Genomic DNA, 24,052 nt, shown 5'->3' on the forward strand with positions numbered 1-24,052 from the left:
TGGATGTCCGTTAAAGTCATAATGCTTTATTCATTTTATTTGGTTCATTCCATTGCATAGTTAATGTTATACTTTGGAAAGATCTTACTTGAATTTTCTTTTCTCCACAGATAGGCCATGTCTCATCCCACTGATGAGACGGCAGGAGACCTGCCTGTGAAAGATATAGGTGTAAACCTCTCTGGAATGGGAGGATTACAAGGTATGGCCAGCTGTTATTTATTATCGTTATGAACTTTGATCAGTAACTTCTTTTCTTTTAATTTAAAATATTTCTGATATCCTTACAAACGAAGCCATTTAAGTAACTATATAGCTCTTGATTGGACTAAACAGGAACATGGAGAGTTTAGAACAACATATGGTATTTTACTGCATGCATCAATTATCAACAGCTCATAGAAAATGTAAAATCCCCCTCTGTTCTGATAAAGAATTGTTATAAATCATCTTTTTAAAATTCCACACATCAGTAGAAACTACACAGAGAGTATCAAGCCTCCAAACCGAATTGCCTGGTTTAAATCACATTCACCATTAAAATGTTTCTTTATGTTTAAATTTTATATGGGGGGAAATGCCATATTTAAAAAATTTTGCCTTTCAAGTAGAGTATCTCAAAATGGTTTGTTTATCCAAGTGATACTGACTTTGTTTTATCAAATTACTATACATTAAAGGTTTCCTTTATCCTTTTATCACTTAGTGGTTGCCCTAGAGCTAAAAAGTCACTTTCAAATTGAGAATGAAAAACACAGCTTTGAGGAACAATTCAGAGTGTAGAGCTGTGTTTTTGTTTGTTGTTTCGTGTCAGCTCTGCTGTCATGCTACTGCATTTGTCATTGAGACTGCTGTGATATCAAATATATTCCACTAAGGTGTCTTCACACCCCTGTTAATTAGAACAATTCGAGTGGGCACCTTGAACTACCACAGAAAGGCGGTCAGTGCATTGTTCATTGAAAAAGATAAATTTGACTATACAGGTTTTATTTTTGAAAGTAAAAAGTATGTACAAGCTTTGCTTTAGATCTTTGGTGGAGTACCAGGTATTCGAATACAAATAAATGTCAATTGTGCAAAGCTGTTTATTGGAATTTGCTACCTTAAGTTCAATTCTTGTCCTCAGTAATCCGCCATAGGGGCTTTAACCTTTGTCCATTTGTTCTTTGTTTCTTTTGGATGATTAATGCAAATTAGCCAGTGATATGGAAAATACCAAATTTAAGCATATGTAAAAAATTATATATACATGTTAAAAGGCATAAAAGTTCTTTAAAAATACATAAGATAGAGCGCCTGGGTGGCTCAGTCGTTAAGTGTCTGCCTTCGGCGCAGGTCATGATTCCAGGGTCCTGAGTCCCATATCGGGCTCCCTGCTCAGTGGGAAGCCTGCTTCTCCCTCTCCCACTCCCCCTGCTTGTGTTCCCTCTCTCGCTGTGTCTTTCTCTGTCAAATAAATAAAATCTTTAAAAAAAAAAAAAATACGTAAGATAGCTTATAAATGATTTTTGAAGGTTTGTTGTTTGTACTTGCAAATTACAGTTTATTTTCTAGAACCCAAAACCCATACATAGCTCTGAAAAATATGCTATGTTCACCAAATTATAACTCTTGCCTCTGTAAAAAAAAAAAAAAAAAAAAAATACTTTTAGATAATCTTTTGTTTTTTTCAACATTGAGCATATAAGTTGAAAAGTCTTATTGAATCAGGGTTCCATCTTACATTCTTAAGGAATGGTTATCTAAATACCATTTTGAATGGATACTGCTATTGTTCAAATCCTTAATATTACATGTAAACTTTTAATAGCAAAGATTATTATTCTTCCCTCTGATTGGTGATGTAAACAACACTGTAACATTTTCTAAAACAATCTTAATAGTGGGTCACAAAGGAAAAAAGATGAGTGGGTCAGAGATTATATTAATATCAACAGTTATCATTTTTAGAGACTATTTTAAGTAATCCCACTATTAATTACCTTGGCATTTTACAGAAACTTCAACAACACGGACAATGAAGTCTCGCCAGGCAGTGTCACGTATCAGTCGTGAGGAACTGGAAGACAGATTTTTGCGTTTGCATGATGAGAACATTTTGCTTAAACAGCATGCCCGCAAGCAAGAGGATAAAATTAAAAGGTTATGATAAAAAGCTTTTAGCTTTTTCTCCTGACTCTGTGAAGTTTGGAGGATATGCTTTTTTATAAAATTAATTGAAAACTCCACCTGGAATCTTTCTTGGAACAAGGCAGGTTGTAAATAAATACAATTTTTAAAAATGGAAGATCTTAAAAACTAGAATAATAAACCAAAAAGATGATGAGTGTTTATTATGTCTGAAGTTGCTATTTGAAAGAAAGAGCTAATAGCTAAGAGTGCCACAAGTATATCATATCTATAAATAACTTATGGTTTAATATTTATAGTTTAATCAAATGACCAAAGCATCTGTTTTTTAAATGCCTTGGTTTAAAATGAAAGTTTGAAAAAGTAATTAGCTATTCTAATTTGTTAGAATGCATGTTCCCTTAAGATTTGGGGTTTACTAATGTGAACATCACTTCAATAGTTGGAACATGTTTAACTTTGCTTGGATGAGTCTAGAATCTCTATTTAAAAGAGTCTCTACTGTTTCTGAAGAAACGTTGTCACTTGATTTGTGTGCAAAAAATTTTTGCTGGGATAACTTCTTAAGAGTAGATATTCTTTCATACCTTCTTGTTCAAGAAACACTTTGACTATCTTATGAATGTGTGGCATTAAAAACAAAAAAGCACATTCCTATTTGTAAGCTTCAACAGGCCTGTATTCATATTCATGTTCTAGGTAAAATGAAAAGGTGAGACAGCTATGGAAGAAGGAAGATGGGTGAGGGGGGAGGATTCTGCTTAGAATGCATCCTAAAGGGGTGATTCTAGTTCAGGTTCTACTCTGTGGACTTTATTTTAATGACCCACTGACCTACTGTCTATGGCGCTTTTACTTTGAGTTCATTTTTGAGTCATGGTAATGTCTTTTTTCAAGACATGTGACTCACTTGCCTGATTCCTTTTCTGACCAGTAACACACACATGTCCTATCGGAATGAGGAATGTACTCTATGACCACTGAACAATTTTTTTTCCTTTGTAAGCCTAATTGGTCAGTAAAATAATTGAATTCACAACCTTGACCTCATTAGCAATTTGTCCTAGCCAGAAAATATAAAACAACCTAATAATGAGCCATGTAGTTTAATGAAAAAAGGACTCGGCTAGGAGTCCAGCTGTATGCATGTGTTCTATTATTTCTCTGCCACTGGCCTATGGTATTATGTTCAAGCCATTTAACCTCCTGCGATGTTATTTTGCTTAGCCCTGAGAGCAGTGATCCAATGACCACTGTGACCCAAAGCTCTAAAATCCTTCTGAATTTCACACCACGGACATTACCTAGAGGCACATGTAGAACTGCTCTTTTTTTTTTTTTTTTTTTTTAATTTTTAAGTAATCGTCACACCCAACATGGGGTTTCAAACTTACAACCCCAAGATCAAGAGTCGCATGCTCTACCAACTGAGCCAGCCAGGTGCCCCAGAACTGCTTTTAAATTTATCCTTAAGATGTAATTAGTATCACATTAGCATAAATGTAGATTTGATAAACCACCTTTTTAAGTAAGTACTCAAACTTTACCAGATCACATACAATGCGTTAATACCACCAAATAACCACATCAAACAAATGAAAATTACTGCTTTTACTGGACAAACATGTAATCTTGTTTCCTGACAAAAAGTTGACTTGAACATCCTTGAAGGAATTTAAAACCACTCTACTGATGTACTTTTCTTTCCTTAAAAATTTGGGTCATTTATTATTCTCCATATGTTGTCTTTTTTTTTTTATATTATACCTGTGTCTTTTGAATGTGATCTCTATCCCGTGATAGTCTCTCTGAAACAAAAGATTCAGATATTTAGGTTGACATCTCAGTTAGATAGCAACCATATTTCTATGGCTAAGCCATTGGGCGGGGCAAAGGATCCTAAACTCATTAAAGGGCTAGATAGAATGTGTGGCTCTGCTGGGCTTATGATACCTGCCCAAATTTCCCAATGATATATCATCCTCTGGATTCAGTGGAAAAGGAACTAATCCATTGATTATTTTACTAGGGTGTTTGTGGTACTCTTGGATCGTGGTTTTTATTATCCTGTATCCCTTATAAAGCATGTTTAATGGATTTGCTTCAAGGGAAAGAGAAAACAATCTTAACTGATTATGTTATGCATAGCTCTCCCTGATGCCACATGCTGTAGGCCGAGTAGCCAGAAGTGTAGATAGACATGTATTACTACTGCTTTTACAGAGGACTCTGCTTAGGGCAAAAAAAGGTTGTTCTATGACATCCCAAAGCTATTAAGCATTTTTTTATTTCACTTTTGTTCTCTTAAGTAAAAGCTTCTGTCCATAACCATGCTAAAATAAAGCAAACCCCGTTTAAAGAAAAATGAAGTGAGTTTTTATTTTCAATCTCCGTCTGGCTCTTTATAAAAATAGATTCACTGTAAACTAGAATCAGCTATTGAAGATGTGCGACCAATTTTGTAAAGTCTTGAACTTGTGTCTCTCATCAAAGCCACCTTTTCTTTCTTGTCCTGCCAAGATTTTTCCATTCACTGTCAGGCATGTTTTCCGTACATGTATATTACATCACCCCCATGTGCCCTTTCTGCCTTTTGTTCTGTCTAACCAGTTTTTATCAAAACTTAAAAGAATGAAAGGTATAAACTCCTAAGATATCAAAAGCACAACTTCTCTCTAAATTTAAAGGTAGCATTAAAGTAATACTTTCTGCATCTAAGTATTTTCTACCATTAAACATGAATGTTTCTTGGGCACCTAGCAACATTTAGTGGCACATTTCGGTTTCTCTGAATTTTTCGTTGGGCTTTTTATCTGTGTGTACCTATGCATCCTAACATTTTTGTATTCGTAACGTGTCTTAATCTTAGAGAACCTGAAAACAGTTCACCTGAAACATATCACCTAAATGCTGCATAGTCTTAACACACTTTTCAAAAGTTGTAACTTACTGTGGCTCACATCTATAACCCACCACATCCACAATCTGTAGCTGCATTTAAGTGCATACAGCATTCCTACATAAGGTCATGCGTTAAAAATTGCATTTGAGGAACATATGGAGTAAATATGTGTCCTCTCTTTACTAACCTTAAATGATAAGCCTTAGGAAACTGTTATTTGTCAGTGCTATAAAGCAGATTGTTGCCCAGTGGTTTCAATTATCATCAAAGGATTCTTCACAGGCAGTAATAGTTACATCAAAACCTGAAATTTATTATTCAGGTTCTGCACTGAAGTCCTCACAGTGATTATGTTCCTTTCAACAGAATGCATTTTATGCTGACTTCTCACATTCCTTTTCATCTTTTTATTATTTCCCTAGAATGGCCACCAAGTTAATACGGCTAGTTAATGACAAGAAAAGATATGAGCAGGTTGGTGGCGGCCCCAAGCGGCTGGGACGAGATGTGGAAATGGAAGAAATGATGGAGCAGCTGCAAGAGAAAGTTCATGAGCTTGAAAGACAGAATGAAGTCCTCAAAAACAGACTCATTTCAGCCAAACAGCAACTTCAAATCCAGGGTTACAGGCAAACCCCATACAATTATGTGCAATCTCGTGTTAACACTGGGCGTAGAAAAGTGCATGAAAATGCAGGCGTACAAGAATGCCCCAGGAAAGGTAAAATAAGCTTATATTAAATCCTAAATGTAAGTCTTTTAGTAGGCTGTTTTAACATGGATGCACACACAGAGTGTTTCTGTATTTCTCAGGTTTTTAAGTACCTTTAGAAATAGGAAAATAGTTTTGTTTTTTTTTTTTAAAGATTTTATTTATTATTTATTTGACAGAGAGAGACAGGCAGAGAGGGAACACAAGCAGGGGGAGTGGGAGAGGGAGAAGCAGGCTTCCCGCAGAGCAGGGAGCCTGATGTGGGACTCGATCCCAGGACCCTGGGACCATGACCTGAGCCGAAGGCAGACGCTTAACGACTGAGCCACCCAGGCGCCCCGGAAAATAGTTTTATGACTTGCGTTTTGATAAAATGCTAATATTAACATGAAAATATTTGTTGAGTAAAACACTGAACATAATTATTTATCCTGATATGAGAGACGTGTGTGAAACCGTATAAAATAGGAGTTTAGTTTGAGTTGGTTTTCTGTATTGCAGACGGAAATCACATTGACTCAGGCAAATGGGGAAACCAGCTAGTTTGCTTATTTATGATCACACTTTCTGTTTTGAATGATCACAATTAACTTCTTTGTCAAAAGACCTCTTTGAAAATTTGCAGAATTGTTTAAATCTCTCATCGTATGGAGGTAGCATGACAATGCAGTGTGCACGTAACAAGGGTTTAAAAAATTGTGTTCTTGCTCCTCTACTTACTATCTGGTGACCTTGGACAAGTCATCTAATCATTCTGAACTTGCTCCTTCCATGTAAAATAAAAGGATTTATGCAAGTGACCGTAAAGGTCTCCTCCATCTCCAAAAATGATCATAGGTCAATCACTTTCCTCATTTTGAGAATGAATCACCTAAAACCTACCCACACAAAGCAGTTCAGTTGCATAGATGAAACTTAATATAGGAAGAACCTAAATATTTCTAATAAAAATTCCCAACTCTCCCCACCCATGGACAAACTTTATTTACAATGAGGTGAAAAGTCAATAAATATTTTAAGTAACATTTTTTAAATTTCAACTACTAGGGAAGGAATTAAATTTGTAGCTGCAATTGATCTTCATTTGGAACATGCTTCACATAAAGACCAAACATTTTGAGGGACACAAAAAATTGTGTAAAACTTTCAATTCATCGAGGAGGACAAAAAATGCCATATAAACAGAAAAGGAGAAAATTTTCTTCTGTTTTTTTCTCCAAGCCAAAATATGGACACTATCTCTTCCCTAGGCAGAGTTCCCTTGAACTCAGTAAGGCCTCCATATAGGCAGGAGGCAGCTGCACAATGAAAGGACTCAGCTACACCTAGCTTGTGAGACTGGCAGTAGACTTTGATATAACCAAAGCAATCATAGCACATTATAAGTTAAGAAATACACTGTGCTGCTAATTAACTTTCTACTTGGAAGAGAGCACTTGACCTCTCAGAGCCTTATTTTTCCCATCTGTAAAATGGAGTTATAACACCAGATGAGAAAAAAGGTCAAAAGATGGCAACTCCATGGTAGTGTATTTTACCTTTCAAAAGTCAGTTACCCTCTCTCAACCTTAGTTTGGTCATCTGTCAAGGCAAGATGATCTCTAAGGTCTGTAAGGTCTTTGATACTAAATAAAGATGCAATGCCCAAATTGTAGATTAACATGACAAACTAATCTACTGCTATGAATTGCTGTTTAAATAGAAGAGTCTGGTGGAAGTTTCCTCCTATAGGGAAAAGAAAAAAGGAGCCACAGAGCAGCACAGTCTTTAAAATGTGACTAGAAAGTTTAAATTTCTCCTTGTGGTTATACACTCTTAGTAATTCAGACCTTTTTCGCTGCTTGGTACAGAGTCCAAGATGTAGAAGCTGCACGAAGCACTTGATAGTGATGAATGTTTTCTCAACCATTATCTTTCTGAGTAAACTTGAGACACCATCATCAGGGTTGATACCTTAGTAATCTTAATAGCCTCTTCAAGACCACCTTTGAGCCTGGGACTTGCGCCATACTTGTCAGAAGTATCACAGGGTAGCGTGGCTAGGTGAGAACACTCACTAGACTCTCCCTGGCTAAGGCAGCCTTGCCCCCAAGCTGCTGTACACATATTCCATTTTTCTATATGTGCCTGGTCAAGAGAAGGAATGGAAAGTGCTGGTTTAAGGTGTGATCATTGTAATATAGAAACAATCCTTATTGTGAAGAACCAGTAGAACAAAGATTCTTATAAGCTGTGTATGCTTTAAAATGTAACCATTGGCAAACCACTGGTACACAATAAGTTTTAAGATTATTTTAAGGATGGAGCGCCTGGGTGGCTCAGTCGTTAAGCGTCTGCCTTCGGCTCAGGTCATGATCCCAGGGTCCTGGGATCGAGCCCCACATCGGGCTCCCTGCTCGGCGGGAGGCCTGCTTCTCCCTCTCCCACTACCCCTGCTTATGTTCCCTCTCGCTCGCTCTCTCTCTCTCTCTGTGAAATAAATAAGTAAGTAAATAAATAAATAAATAAATAAATAAATAAATAAAATCTTAAAAAAAAAGACTATTTTAAGGATAAGTAGATTTTTTAATTTTTCTAGTGATATTTAGTTTTTCCATGATTTATGTAGGAAAAGCTTAACAATTAGCATTATTGCCAAAATTGGCAAATTTTAACACAGTAAACTATTTTAATGGTTTTAGGCAGAGCCTTTTCTGGTCTTTAGTCTGGACTACAACAATAGATGTTGAAAATTTTGGAAATAGCAAATAATAGTTCCATTCTAATTAAAAATAAACTTTCTTAAAAGAATGAATTTTATCTGTACGTTATATCTGAGACTATGTTCCATTAAAAATCTGAATTATTTGTCATAATTTTATCTACCTTAAGCTCTAGTAATTTATTTTGTAAGTGTAAGTCATATAACTAAAATTATGTCTCATTTTTAACAATGGGACTAGACTTGTAAAAATGTATCTATTTTTACAAGAAAAATACTTTAAGGGCAGCAGCAAAATGTTTTATTTAAAGGAATCTCACTGGTGATCCCTTTTTGAATTATCTCTGTTTAAATATGGATTTTCTTATTGAGATGGAATAAATGAAAGTACAGGAAACATTTTGACTTACACGTATCTGTGAGTCACACAAATGAAGACAAGGTTCAATATATATATAAGGTCAAGGACTGTGAATAACTACTGAAAAATTTTTTTAAAAATCTATATCAAAAATACTAAAAAAAGTCAAGATTTTGAAATCTTTTTCCTTCATACTTTAGCTTATATTGTAAAGCCCTGACTTTGGTTCTTTCAGAAATGAATTTAGTTGTTCTAAATCTAAGTTGAATCAAAATATTTCTAGTAATTTGGTTTCCATGGTAGAGTTTGTTTAATTTGCAATACCTGCTGCTGTGTACATTTAATGCCAATGGCAGTCCCTTTGGCAATGGATTTCTGATTCTCTGTACTATAGAGCACATCTCTCAGTACTTAAGAAATTTTCTTATATTGCAAATTTCTTCATGATAGCAAATCAGGAGCCCTTCTTTCCCAACTTCACTTTTATAATCTTACTGATTGACTTTTAGGTATTAGATTCCAAGATGTCGATGTAGCAGAAACTCTACAACCCATGCTTACAAAATATGGCAACAGTTTACTTGAAGAAGCCAGAGGAGAAATAAGAAATTTGTATGTATTCTTTTTGTGGTCATTTTAGAACTTTGTTTATTGATCATGTCTTTTTTGATCCCTCCCTTTCCTTTATTTTAAACACAATTGGTTTATGTACAAATAATTTGCTCCACTAAATACATCTAGATCTGTGGGGTAAGAACAGATATTATATAACATGTTTCCAATAAAATGAGGAAAATGAACAACTTAACCAACTACATCAGTGGAGGGGTCTATAGAATAGTCCTCTATATTATAATTTTCTCCCCAGAGAAATGGCATAAAGCCCAGTCATTTAGAATAGTATAAGCTTTAGGGGCAACATATCCATTCTCAGAAAAATTACAGGTAATTTTTTTTTTAGATCCTGAATTAATTAGCCTTTTTGCGGTTAAAAAAAAAAAAGAACTGGAGGGAGTGGCTTAAAAGTTTGGAGTTATCAAATACATATGGATTTCAGATTTTGTTTCACTGTGATTCTATGGTACTGCATTCTTCATCATACTATGGTTTCAAAAAAGTTACTTCTGCCACATTTAGCTTACTTTCCCAGTTAATCAAAGCCTCATGGTTTCAGTGTCTATGAGTCACACAAATGAAGATAAGGTTCCACCTTTCCTACAGGCCTTCACCTGGATCATCAAAAGGTAACAATTCTGAATGAGGAAAGAAAACATGAAATAGCATCACACTTTAGACAGTTGCTTAAGAATAATATGGGCTTCAAATTACTTCTTTTGAATATTTTAAATACCAGTTACAGCAATGACTAGCCTGCAAAGGAATAAAAGCAAAAGACTAAACCTAATCTTGTTACCTGCTAATCAGCTGAAAAAACAGGGTTCATAGGAGTTTCCTGAGGCTTATTACACTGGGATGCTGCCAAACATGGTAGAGATAAACAAATACATGCAAAAAAAAAAAAAAAAAAAAACGCTGTTATGTTTTGCAAATTCTTGCTCTCTCTCTCTCTGAAGTGTTAAATTGAGTGATCTAGGCAGATGTACGTAGGAAAGAACAAAAGCGTGTAAATTATCTGAAGATGCGCAGATTGTGGAGCACGTAGTAGGTAACCAATAAATACTGAATTGAATTGAATTGAACCGAAGTCCAGGTTATCGTCTAGGACATTATTGTATAAAAAGCAGTATTTTGAATTATTCCATATGCACTTCTAAATCGTCCCATTTAATCTACTATTCACTATATGCAGAGGCACTTAAGCTAAAATTTTTAGCTTGCTCTTTATTATGAAGAACTTTCTTTTTACTGATCTTGAATATTGCAGGTTTTTCCTCAAACTGCAAATTCTTGTAAAGGTTCTTTATTTCAGAGAAAATGTTATTCAGTCACAGAGAGGCCAGATTGAAGAGTTAGAGCACTTGGCTGAGATCCTGAAAACTCAGTTGAGGAGAAAAGAAAATGAAATTGAGTTATCTCTTCTTCAGCTTCGAGAACAGCAGGCTACAGATCAAAGGTATGTTAAAACAGAAATATCACTTTGATAAGGTCAAAATTAGTTTAAAATACTTTATCATGTGCCATAGAAGGATAAGTCTAGTCTATTTTAAAAATCATGTTTTCACTTAACATTCTTCATATAAGCCTACTCTAGACCTACTAACTGCTCTCAACAGCTCGAGTGGAAGGGCATTTTTCCCTAACCTACTCTGCCTCATCTTGTTTCCCCCACTCATTTGTCCATTTGTTGCACTTACCATAACTGTAGGAAGTTCTGATGCCATTTGGTTGCACCTACCAAGGGAAATATGTGTGACAAGGACCCTGCTGTTGACACACCTTGTGAATAAGTCCAGCCTCCTATAATTTTTTTCAAAGTTAAAAAAATTCCATAACATGGTACCAGTTTTTTTAGTCCCAAAAAGATGTTTGTTACCTCTCCTAACATTCAAAATTTGCTTCAAAATCCATTGATTATTGTGGAGTCCAGTGGGCCCCTTCAGCAGTCTCCTTGCTGCCTCTTCATTTTGGATATTTTATAATGTACTGTATTTTCTTTCCCAGCCTCCTCTGTCATTTTTGGTTCCTAATACCTTTCCTCTGTTTTGTACTTCCACACTGTGTTTCCAACAAGACTTTATCTTCTTACCATATTCTTCCTTGAGTCGTTCTCCCCTTCCTTCCTTTTTTCTTTCCCTTTGTTTCCTTTTCTTGCCTTTCTGTTTGTTTTCTTGGACCAAGGATACCCAGAAGTAGAGGGAGTGGTGCATTAAATTGCCAGGTACCCAGCACTTAACCTTAAACAATCTGTAACATGTGCCCAATCTTGTTTCACCTGTCCCTTCACCTTTATTTTCTTCAGTTAATTAACCCCAGCCAGATAAGATGTCATCTCTCCTAGGAAAAGTCCAGTATATATCCCTGATCGGCAGTTTTTTTAAACATAACACCATGCCGTTATCGCACGTGAAAAAATTAACGGCAATTTGATACCCTCTAACAACCAGTCTATATTCAAACTTCCTGAGCGTGTCTTCCCCTGTTTGTTTGAAGTGGAATTCAAATGAGGTCTACACATTGCATTTGACATCTCTCATGTCTCTTATTTCTCTCTTAATGTTTTTTAAACCAGACCTCGATCCTCTATTTGTTTTTCCCCTCTCCAGTGTATATGATCTGATGCTTATGTGGCTAGGTTCTCATTTAGAAAAACCAATATGATTTTCTGGTTTCTCCTTTTGGATTCAGAGTTTAATCCTCCTTTAACAAACTAACCTGCCATGGTAATATTTGAAAAAACTAGGAAAAGATGCATCATATGAGACTTATTTTTAAAACAATAAAGTGGGCTGAAAATATATGAGGCTTTATATTTCAAAGATTCAAATTATTAGTATTTGATTAGTATTATCTCTGATAATATATAAAGTTAAATTACATAATAAAATTCTGTATATTTAGTGATATTTATATGCCCTTCTAAGGGCAGGGCAAAAGAAACACGAGTATTTTTGAGAATTATATTAGGTGATACAATTTGAACCCTGGCTTTGAACCAGCTTGAATACCTAGGAGTTATCTCTGTTTCCCTAGGTAGAAGAACTGACTAGACTTGGTCTTCTTGGAAAACCAAGACATGATTCCTTATGAGGAACAGTGATAAAAGACCAGACCCCAACACTGAATGTGATCTTAATAAATTGCTAACAGCCATATTTAAGATATTATCTAAATATAAAAATTCTATGCTTAGACCAAGCCCAAGCTTAGAGCCCACCCCTATCACCTTTACTCAGCAGCTGAGTACTAGGTTATCAGAGACTACTTCCTCTGTTATATTTCTTGAATTCCCAAAGAGTAAGATGGACACTGTGTTGGCCATTGCCTCTTCCAAAGGGATATGATCGTCTGGAACTGAAGTGTTCAGTGTTCATTAAAAGACAGATCCAAAAGTCCTTCAATCCAGGACTAGAACAGCAGAAGAAATGGAGTGATAGACAGGTATGCATGGTTTCTCCTATAAATATTGTCAGCAAGAGACACCAACATACACACCTAGACGAGTTCACCTTAAAAACTAAACTAAGGCCCTCCTTAGGGAGCTATATTATTCACTTGATAGCAGTCTCTTTTGTCACATCAGGAATTAGAAGTAAGACAAAATGAGTCTGATAGGTAAAGGAACTTTCGTTGCAGAGGCCAAAAAAATAAGCCAATTTGTATCCTACCTCACTGATTTTATAATAATTGAAAATCACGTTATTTGCTTAGAAAGGAAAGGTACCTTTAGTAAATAGCACATTGTTCCTTGAAATACAGTTGTTGAAAACTGAAGAAATGACTTCCAATAAAGGTCTTTAAGTCTTTTTTTTCTTGTATGTTTACACATAGCTCAAAATTTTATGTGTAACAACAATTTTTTGAGACTAATGGAAAACTGTTGAAAAAAAGGTCGGGGAGAATATAAAACTTGGTATAATTTACTGTAAAGAAAAATCACAAAATGGAAAACATATTTAAACTTCTCTTTCACGGATACATTATTTCAAATTTGAAATTCTAGAAGTCTGATCAGGATGTTGGGCTCCTTGTTCTCAAACATGAACCTAACGTAGTCGTAATCTTCAGAGTGCGGTGCTTGATATTTATGGCAAAGAGCCTTTTCATAGAATATTACAGAAACTCTTCATAGTATGTGTTTAATAGACCAGTTTGGTTTGGCATCAACTTGACATAAACTTTTGGTTATCCAAAGCCCTTAATTGCTTTGAAGTAAAAGCCCAGTGCTGTTCTTTTTTATTAAAATCATGTTTTTTCCTGTTATTGTGGTCTATTTTGGAAGACTGAGTTGTGATTTTTGCATATGTTCTACATAATGCCTCATTAGCAAAAAATCTTGTATCATTTACAAGTAGCCTGAATGTCTGTGTTGTTTTGAACAAAAATCCATATTAAAATTTAAACAATATAAAAATGCACATTTTCTTCTTATTAAAAAGGCCGTCTTAAATTAAATGCAAAGCAGTAACCAGTGAACACATGTACGTGAACATTAAAATCAGAATGATTTTACCTTTTATTGGCTTTTTCAACTCCAAAAATATTTATACTCTTACCAAATGTGTAACTAGTTTGTACTAAGTGGTTTTTTTAGTAAATGTTAGGGTGTTTACCTTCTTAATTAAAAATCATGTAAGTTCCATCATATCCCAGTGGGGGAAATTTAACCTATAAATGTTCCAGACACTCTGACTGGCCCTCTTCCCTTTGGTTGACAGCAGACTGTCATATCTTAGAGAATCCTTCTGCAGCCATGCAGTGTAAGAAACAGCTTGGCTCTAGGGGCTCCATCTTTCCCTTCTAGGCACACACAGGGTTACTTCCTGACACTCTTAAGTTCTTCCCCAGCTTTTTATTTTGAAAAATTGCACACCTACAGAAAAGTTGTAGGAATAGTCACGTGAACACTTACATACATTTCATGTCTTTGTGTATCTGTGAATGACAGAAACCTGTTCTGCGTTCTACACGCACATGCATGAGCACTTTGCTCTCTTCGCCACCCTCTCTCCCTCCTACCCTCCCTCCCTCCCACGCCCCCATCTGAGAGTTAGACACATGTATCATTTCGTTCTCTGTACACTTCTAAGTATCTTCTAGGAACAAAGACATCTTCCTGCATAACCACTGTATAGCTGTCATACTCAAGACACCTGACAATACAGTAGCATCATCTAACACACAGTCCCTATGCAAATTTCCCAGTTGTATCCCTTATAGCTGGTTGTTTTGTTTTGTTTTCTCAATAGCTGGTTTTGGTTTGTTTAGCTTGGTTTTTTGTTTTTTTTTAGCTTGGTTTTGATCTAGTATCCAACTAGGGGTCATGTATTGTATTTAATTGTCATGTCTTTTAGGTTTCCTTTATTCCAGAGTGGTTCCCCATTTCCAGCCCATTGATAGTTGTTTGCAGAATGCCCCTCAATTTGTATTTGTCTGATTGCCCGGCCCCCTAATTTAGAGGGCACATCTGGTCCTTGGATGGAAGGGTAACTGGGGCCAAGGATAACCATGCACACATTATTATTACACAGGCAGGTGATCTGTCATTTTTAAAAAATATATCCACCAAGCTTTTGCTGTTGTTTTGAAAACCTTAGAATTTGCCCAGTGGAAAGTATCCCTATGTTTTTATTATTATTATTATTATTATTATTAATTATTATTATCATCATCATTATTGTATCTAAGATTTTTCTGGGATAGCAGCTTGATGTATTTTCTCAGCACTTCATATGAACCACAGAAATTATCACAATTTATAGTAACTAGTGAATTAGTGCATACTTGAAAGTGGAGGGACAGCTAGAACTAGGAATATCTCCGAGGAAGGAGACAACCTAGAAGAACGGGAAGAAGTAATCTCTTAGGATTGGATTTGACTGGCGGCTCCCTCAACTAAGGACTCTGGTCAAATTCTTTACTTCGCTAAGCCTCAGTTAGCTACCTCAGCTGTAAAGTAAAGAGACTGAAATGGGTAAGTGGTTCCCTAACTTGTAAACAGCACACTTTCATCCCTAGGGACCTTGTGTTTCTGAAAGATTTTTATCTACTAAGTAAGCAGTATTTATTAATTTAATCAACTTACTGGGTTTTTTTCCCTTTTATTCATCAAAGACCTATATTATGCCAATTGTTGCTTCTGATAATTGTGAAGTAACCTGCGTCATTGAACTGACTTGGTATAATTTTATCAAAAAATAAAAATAATATAAAACTTTCACTTCAGCAACTTAATTGCTAGTAAACCTACATTTCCCATTGGGCTTTTTGATAAATTGAATGTAATTCTCAGATTCCCACTACTAGTTGGAATCCATTAAACTTGATCTTCAGAATGATCCCTTTTAGAAAATCAGCCAGAATTTCAGTTCTTCCTGTCTCCAACCAGTCCTTGGGAGTGCCTCCTCCATTTTCATAAGAGAGTGATTATTTGCATGTAGAGTGCTTGACAAAACTGTTTCTCTCCATTCCTTGTGGGTTTTGAGAGTAAGAAAATATTGAGCTCTGATTTCTGTTTTGACCCACCACCACAAGAAAGGTATGATCCAGAGGCAAATAAACATACACAGACAAATTTTTTCCTTTATGCAATCTTAAATCAGGGAGCATTATTTTCACCTATGAACTCAGGTAGCAGTTTGTCTCTTTTACCTTTCAAATAAACTTTCCTCAGCTCTCTTAGTGAAATTTATTCCATTTAATTTACTAGCAACCTTCTGTAATCTTAGTAGTGTTACCTTGCTAGTGACTATTGTCTGTGTACCCCAGTAAAAGCTATGAATGACCTACATTTCTTTTAACAATACACTTACAGAATGTCTGCCACTGTTTAAAAAAAAAAATTATTGTAGAGGTGTTTTAAACCTAAAGTTGTTTTCAACCCTATCCCCCAAATTTAGTCAGCCTAAAACTATGATTCAAAGAGAGCCTCTTAAAAAAAAAAAAAAAAAAAACAGGGAGGCTCCTGGGTGGCTCAGTCGTTAACCATCTGCTTTCGGCTCAGGTCATGGTCCCAGGGTCCTGGGGTCGAGCCCCACATCGGGCTCCCTGCTCACCAGGAAGCCTGCTTCTCCCTCTCCCACTCTCCCTGCTTGTGTTCCCTCTCTCGCTGTCAAATAAATAAATAAATAATCTTTAAAAAAAAAAAAAAACACAAAGAGAGCCTCTTCATTCTGTCATAAATATTTTACTCAACTACTTTCCAGAATCTCATAGCCTAGCTCCTATATTCTACAGCCTTCTCTTCTAAATGGTGATAAATACTACATTATAACATTTTTGTCTCAAAAAATCAAGAGGCTTTCTTTAGCATTCATAAACTCTACTGGAACAAAGAGTAAAATGGTGATGGGCACTGGGGGAGGGAGGTAGTGTGAGAGAGTTGTATGCCTGGGGAATGAAGTATAAGAAACTTTCACTGGAGGAAAGATTTTTGCTTCTCAAGATTTCATATTAGACTATACATTACATAGCTCCACTGAAAGTTTTTCCTTCTCCTGTGTATCTGAGGTTTTAAGTTTCTGGATTTATTATGGCACCCAGTAGCAAAGCTGGAGTCAAGTGTTTTCAAGGCTTCCATTAGAAATTCCTTTTTCAGAGTTTTTTGCTTGACTGTTTCCAATTATATGAGGGAAACTTGGCACATAGGTTGTTGAACTGGATTACTTTTTTCAACATAAAATCTAATTTATTTCAGTTTGTTTTTAATCTAGAGATGGGCCAACAACTCTTCCAATAGTTTTAGAAGATTTGATCATAATTCTAAATAATATGTCTATAAAAAAACAAGAAAAAGAAAAGAAACCGCATTTTCCAACTTAATTGTCCAAGGTTTTTTGCAAAATCCTTGTTGAAAAATTTGAGAAATTTATTTTTACAAAGCACATAATTAGACTGCTTGATATCTGTTTGCAGATCATTTCACCAAGTGTAATGCAGCATGTATGAATTGTTGCATGACTGTCAGAGTTCATCTGAATGTTTTTACCATGGATTGTTCTTTCTGTTAGAACATCATCATCCTGAAGATTTGATGTTCCCATCACCGTGCATGAAAGAGAGCAAGAAAGCATGATGTGGTGGTCACTTAAAACACTGCTTATAAAATTAGCCCCATCTCTGTTTTTCAAAGGAAACCAACCTGAGGCCCTCCTAGTACACAGAGGTCTAGGACAAGCCTCTAAGCACCGACTCTAGCCCCCTCTTGCCTCCATCATCCTCACATTCTTTGTCAGCTTTTTGTGACATTCCTTTCCCTCTTTTCCCTCTCCATCAACCCTTATTTTTTTTTATCATATTTCACCTATGAAGAATGTTGAGTCGATTGTCAGGTTTGAGATGATTTTCCATTGTACACCTTCCTAAAGGCCAGACCACATTTATCACTTTGTTGATTTTGATCTTTTATGTCTTAGCACTTTCAGCTGAACAGCCGGCCATCCTTTCCTTCCCACCATTACCTTCTAAAAGTATCTAACTATAGGGGTACCTGGGTGGCTCTTGGTTTTGGCTCAGGTCGTGATCTCACGGTTGTGAGATTGAGCCCTGCGTCGGGCTCCACGCTTAGCTCTGAGTCAGCTTCAGATTCTCTCTCCCTTTGCCCCTCCCACTTGTGTGCTCTTTCTCTCTCACTCGCTCTCTCAAATAAATCTTTTTTAAAAAATACCGAATCATAATAATGATTCTTACAGATAAAGCCCCTAAAATTGACACTTGAAAATAATCATTAAAGACTTACAGGTGTTGCATTATCCCAGATTAGGTGTACTCTCAAGCAAACTGACTTTTTATTTAAAGGACCACCTTATTTTTGTTGTTCTCTAACTGCTACTGAAGTTGTATTTGTACCCACCTGTTGCGCATTATTATCATAAAATACTAAGTCACTTTTCTTGGCATTTTGAAAAGTTTAATCTTCAAGGAGTTTGGGAAAATATTCAAGAAAACATCCACCAGTTAAACCACACTGAAAAGTTTTTGAAGGATGCTTACCAGCCTTCGCCTAACAAAGAAAATTCAAAATTAAAACCTGTTATTTCTATGACCCTGTGTGGCTGAATTGATTATTGGAGCTTAATTCTTTGTTAATATCATTAAGTAATTATTACCCAAGTATATATATATATATATACACATATATATGTATATATATATATATATACACACGTATATGTATATCTTCTTGAAAATACTAAAATACTTAAAAACAAGAAGAATAAAATGTCAGAGACAACTGTAAATATAAGAAAAGACTTGAAATTATTTGAATAGCATTCTGTCCTTCCATGTCAATAACTGTCACTCACCATTGAGTGGTCAAGCCAAGTAATTCTGGGGAAAGCAGATTAAGTTATATTTTGACATCTAATTATGAAAAAGTGAGTATCTTCTTTATTAGACTTATGTAAAATATATTTTCCCTTCATATTATAATTTTTTTAGTGAGTAAAGAGCATGCTGTGGGGAAGAATAGTGAGTGTACTGCTGAATGTGTGCTCAGAACTACTAGATAACGTGTTTTAGACACATAATTATTTTAACATTGTGTTAAGACTGTATCCTGGGTAAGATCCAGGTTCTTGGACTTGTTTATCTTCTGTGTGAGGACAACTAACTGTCCGATGCCAAAATACAATGAACTTTCAAATATCAAAGAGGAAAATTAAGTATTTCAAGTCCTCAGCTGGTTTACAGATGTGTGAGCTTTGTAGTCCATTTTCTGGTTCCAGTAGGGCATTGTGACAATTTTTCCAATATGTGTATACTAGATAAGTTTTGGAAGTAAAATTACTTACTTTAAATCCTGAAATAAGTTTCTGAATTTAAAATTTTTATGTTTATTTTTTTTTTAAAGAAATGAAGTCTAAAACTGAGCTTCACAATTTTTAAAATACTTTTGAATGTAAAACGTATGAAATTAAGGAGCCTTTCTCTGTTGGGAAAGTAAATGTCTTTTGAAAATGGGTATTCATTTAGATCCATGATTAACCTTTAACAAGATCTTCCTGTTAAATTCTACATTTGCTTTAATCTCAGTAGGAAAAATACAAACTAGTATTGCAGCATATAGAGTTTCTATATACCCTGTGGACGTTAAATGATCTCTTCCAGCTAAAGGCACATCTGCAACATATTTAAATGCCAGCTTTGGGCATTATTAGTATAAAATGCTAAGTCACTTTTTTTGGGAAATATTTTGAAAAGTTGAAACTCCAGGAGGAAACTCCAATAAATGGTAATCTTATGATACCATTTGTTTCAAGGGAGTGGTAGGAAGATGAGTGGCTGTCTTTCATATTTTTCTCTTAGGGAAAAATAGTATGATCGTCCTCCTTAAAATAAGTATGAGGTTTGGGGGTTGGGAGGATTGCTGTGCTATGGACTGATGTCCTTTTGCACCATCTTTCAGGATGCTGTAAAAGGGTTTTAAGTGCTTATTATCAGTTGTTGTAGAGGAGACACAGGTCCTCAAATTTGAGTCTCCCTTCAAACTCTTGAGAGTCTATGAGTATAGAAGTTAAAGAACAATGATTGGTTGGTTTTAAATAATAAATCTATCCTAAGTGTATAATAAACTAAAAATCTAGGTAACGTTTCAATGAAAAATTGTGATTCAACCACAGATTTTTTTCTTTTGCCTTGCATTTTTTTACTCTGTCTCTCTTTTTCTTAAACACATTGTTTAAGGTCAAACATTCGGGACAATGTAGAAATGATTAAGCTTCATAAACAACTAGTGGAGAAAAGCAATGCTCTTTCAGTAATGGAAGGAAAATTTATTCAGCTTCAAGAGGTACTGTGATCATTTATTTTATTATGGTGATACATAGATACAAAGTTATCTATGTGTATACATAGTGTATACATAGATACGCTGTCAAAGATAGTGTTTAAGTTGTATTTTTTAAATAGAATGCTATTAACACTAAAAAGTTATTTTTAAAGATGCTCTTTTTCTTAAATGTGTATGATTTCACTTCATATATTATTTGTAATTTATAACTTAATGGCTAAAGAAATAACTGCTTAGACTTTTCATAAATATCTGTGTCATCTCAAAATAAAACCTATTTATCATATATTATCTCATGCCAAGAAAATGTATTTTTAACTCCTTTTATCTGAATTCATATGGGCGCATAGCACTGGTTAGTTGTATTTCCATCTATCTTCAATTATAAGCATTTATGAGATATCCAAGATAGATCAAGTTAAAAATACGAGTAATCAGGTTTTGTTCAATGTTTCTTTAATGTGTTTTGTTTTGTCACTATCTACCATTACCACAAAATATTTGAGTACCCATCATGTCAACTATCAGGGTACTTATTTTAAATCTTGACCATTCAGGTTGACAATACTTGGGACTCTTCATCCCAGCTGCCTTAGGACTGTGGCCCCACAGGAATGTGCCATCAGAAGATTCCTATTTATTGGCACTGCATAATTAACATAAGTTCTGGAATTAATGAACTCCAAATCATTCCAGATGAGCAGAACTCATATTAAGCAGTACTTTCTTTGAAGTACTGAGACAAGGAAAGCAGTAAATGGGTGGAAAGCATAGGGTCTTCTGAAACCTAAATTTACTCTTGAATTAGATAAATATTTTAAAAATGTATTCTGGTTAGTGTTTTCCCCCCTGATTAAATGTGAAGTAATAACTGCCTTCCACATAAATGTGAGAGTTTATGAAAGAGAGAAGAGGAACTGGAGAATGGAGATAATAGCACTGTCTGCCTATAGGTAGAAGAGGGAGATTAAGAAAACATGGAGCTGAGGGCCGTTTCTAACATGGGGAATTAGGAAAGGAAATAAAAAGCGAGCTTACCTTCTTTTGTCACTTTGACCATTTTGGCTTCCATTTAACAGTGCTGCCAGGTATTTGTTCAAAGCCCTTGTTAGGTCAAGTGTCTGCCACGACACAGGTTCTTCTCCGAGGGATTGATATTGGGTAAAGATTTGAGAGGTTCAGACCAACAGCTTCAATGAATGAGGTAGGAAGCCCAGGAAAAGCTGGTTAAAGATAGCGTGCTATGATAATACTAAGATTAACAAAAATTGGACTCATAGCCATGTTTCCTTTAAGTGATTGGAGAACTTCAGTAGAATGTAAGTGAAATTAGTTAGCAGATGAGCCATTACATGTTATGGTCGTATGGTCTCTGTGAAAAGACTTTAGTATGATCATCTTTTTATCTATTAAAAAAAGCATGAGGCATTTAAGAACATACATTTGAATTTAAAACATTCATAAATGCCATTTTAAAAATTAAGAAATTGGGATGTCTGGCTGGTTGGGTCAGAGTGGTGAGTTCAGGCCCCACGTTGGGCATAGAGATTACTTAAAAATAAATAAGTAAAAATAAAAATCTGTTGTAAAAATTAAGAAGACTTCGGTAACTATTTTACTGAATTGAAAATTTCAACCTAATTGTATTAAAACAACCTTCTGTTAGGCTGTTTATGTGCTGTGGTGACAAGTCCTTTCAAGTTTGATTATCTATGGTCAGCATTTATTTTGACCCATGTGGCAGCATTTTTAGACAGCATGTCCAACCACTGTAACCACAGCAGAAAGAAAAAAAAAAAATTGCTAAAACTAATTTACTCACTGGTCACTAATCAACCAGTCAAAAACTAGGAGGAAATAAAATAAAGGACAAAAAGTTTGCATTATGTGACTCTGTGCTAAGAAAACTCTGTGTTTTTTTTCCCCTAATTATACACTTGGGTCAAGAGTGTCTCCATGGACAAGTAGCACATATACATTGTGAGGTGAAGAATGAATTGTATAATGTGAGCTTTAGGAGTAAATTCACTTATAAAATTGTAATCACTTATTTAATGCAGAATCCAAAATTAATTTCAAAAAGATTCTGTTTTTTAGAAGCAAAGAAGTCTCCGGATCAGCCATGATGCCTTGATGGCAAATGGGGATGAACTAAATAGGCAACTCAAAGAGCAGCGTTTAAAATGCTGCAGTCTTGAGAAACAGTTACATTCCATGACATTTTCTGAAAGAAGAATAGAAGAGGTAAGCTCCGAAAAATTTATTAGCCGTTCCTTGCATTCAAATTTCTCTGTCACTGTTTCGAAAAAGTAAAATAGAGACATTCCAAATAGTACATTTATTTAAAGATCCTAAACTACATGACACCTCAGTGCCTAAAAATATTTACAAATGTGCTGATAACCACTGTTTACCTAAAGGATTGACTCTTGAGGAAAAAGAACACATAACATTTTGCAACTTACCTGTGGAACTTAACTTTCTCAGCCTTAACATCTGATTAGCCATTTGAGATACCAAGACCACATTAGACGAATACACATCTGTTTCTGAAGAGAAGTATATTGTGTTCTGCAACATCAGCAGTTCTGTGAAATTATTTCCTTTTTTTTCTAGGAAGTTGTTTGAACACTCATCTCTCTATTATTGTTGCTACTCATGCCTCCCAGCTAGCACAGTCTCTTTCTGTCGTCTTTTAAACTTGTTCTTAAAGAGAATGGCAATGAAATAAGATGCCTACATTCTGTTCTGATCTTTAGAGAATCCTTACTGTGTCTCAAACTAGCATCAAAAGGGAATTATGAACATGGAAATGAATTTTAAGAATACTGACCCACGGGAAAAGGTTGTAACTACAAAATATACTGGTGAATAAAACTTAAACATGAATGCTAGGAATAAATACAGAAAGCTACATTTTAGTCGTAAAGCTATGATGGTTATCCTGAGTTTATTTCTAAAAATATTCATTAGGATAAAACAAGGTATATGATTTTATTTATTCATTCATTTATTTAGAAGATGTGCTACTGGATCTTTGTAAATTCCAGGTAACAAAAGAAATTTTGTCTTCAGAGTGAATTGTGATTGACACAATTTGTTTGAACCATGAACCAAAAGAAAAGTTAATCCTTTTATTTTTTATGGGCCAATTGAAAATTAATACAAAATGAATATAATGATGGAATTCATCAGGGAGGAAAGTAAAAAATACTATGTTTCCCAGACTTCACAGCAAACTTTTAACACATTCTTTATTGAGTTTTGGCACATGTCACCATAAAGCAATGCATATGTTTCTACTAAATTAAAACAGAAATATTAATTTCATGTTTACTTAACAACTTGGAAAAAAATCAATGCTAAATTAAATACAGACAATAAAAGTTGACTAGTTAGCAGCTGCAATTTAGAAGTCAAGACTAAAACATCTTAGCCTCCTCTCATGTTATTTTACCCCCGTGTGATTTTATTCGATAATCACCTAATGTGTCATTTTCTTTTCATTTTAGCTGCAGGATAGAATTAATGATTTAGAAAAGGAACGGGAACTTTTAAAGGAAAACTATGATAAACTTTATAACAGGTAAATCATGATTACATGTGTTCTCTCATTCTCTTGTTTGAGATCTTATATATCAAAGCAGTGGGTGTCAGAATATCTAATATTTATTAAAGAATTAGCAATGGATGATTGCAAAAAATATATATATGTTATAAAAGAAAAATGAGCTTTTTCTAGGCGTTGGTAAGAAGTTCTTTAAGCTGAGCATTAGTCTAATACAAGAAAACCATATCACTTTGTTGCCAGTAACAATTGCTATTACAATTGA

The 24,052-nt window shown here is 35.0% G+C and overlaps 1 protein-coding gene across 2 annotated transcripts in view; it reads left to right on the forward strand.

The window, feature by feature from the left end:
* The window catches only part of RPGRIP1L (RPGRIP1 like), a 100,056-nt gene that overhangs the window by 3,681 nt on the left and 72,323 nt on the right, over positions 1 to 24,052 (forward strand). For both annotated transcript variants that reach the window (XR_014140870.1, XM_031027340.2), the window contains exons 2-9: positions 111 to 202; positions 2,001 to 2,145; positions 5,458 to 5,756; positions 9,319 to 9,421; positions 10,740 to 10,883; positions 20,114 to 20,219; positions 22,317 to 22,463; positions 23,732 to 23,805. Coding sequence is in view for 1 of the 2 variants with exons in the window: in XM_031027340.2 (XP_030883200.2) it covers positions 118 to 202; positions 2,001 to 2,145; positions 5,458 to 5,756; positions 9,319 to 9,421; positions 10,740 to 10,883; positions 20,114 to 20,219; positions 22,317 to 22,463; positions 23,732 to 23,805 (1,103 nt within the window). In the remaining variant the exon portion in view is untranslated. The remainder of the gene's footprint in view (positions 1 to 110; positions 203 to 2,000; positions 2,146 to 5,457; positions 5,757 to 9,318; positions 9,422 to 10,739; positions 10,884 to 20,113; positions 20,220 to 22,316; positions 22,464 to 23,731; positions 23,806 to 24,052) is intronic.

This window comes from Leptonychotes weddellii, chromosome 16, assembly GCF_054177405.1.
Source record: "Leptonychotes weddellii isolate Sample4059 chromosome 16, ASM5417740v2, whole genome shotgun sequence".
In the NCBI taxonomy this organism is placed as follows: domain Eukaryota; kingdom Metazoa; phylum Chordata; class Mammalia; order Carnivora; family Phocidae; genus Leptonychotes; species Leptonychotes weddellii.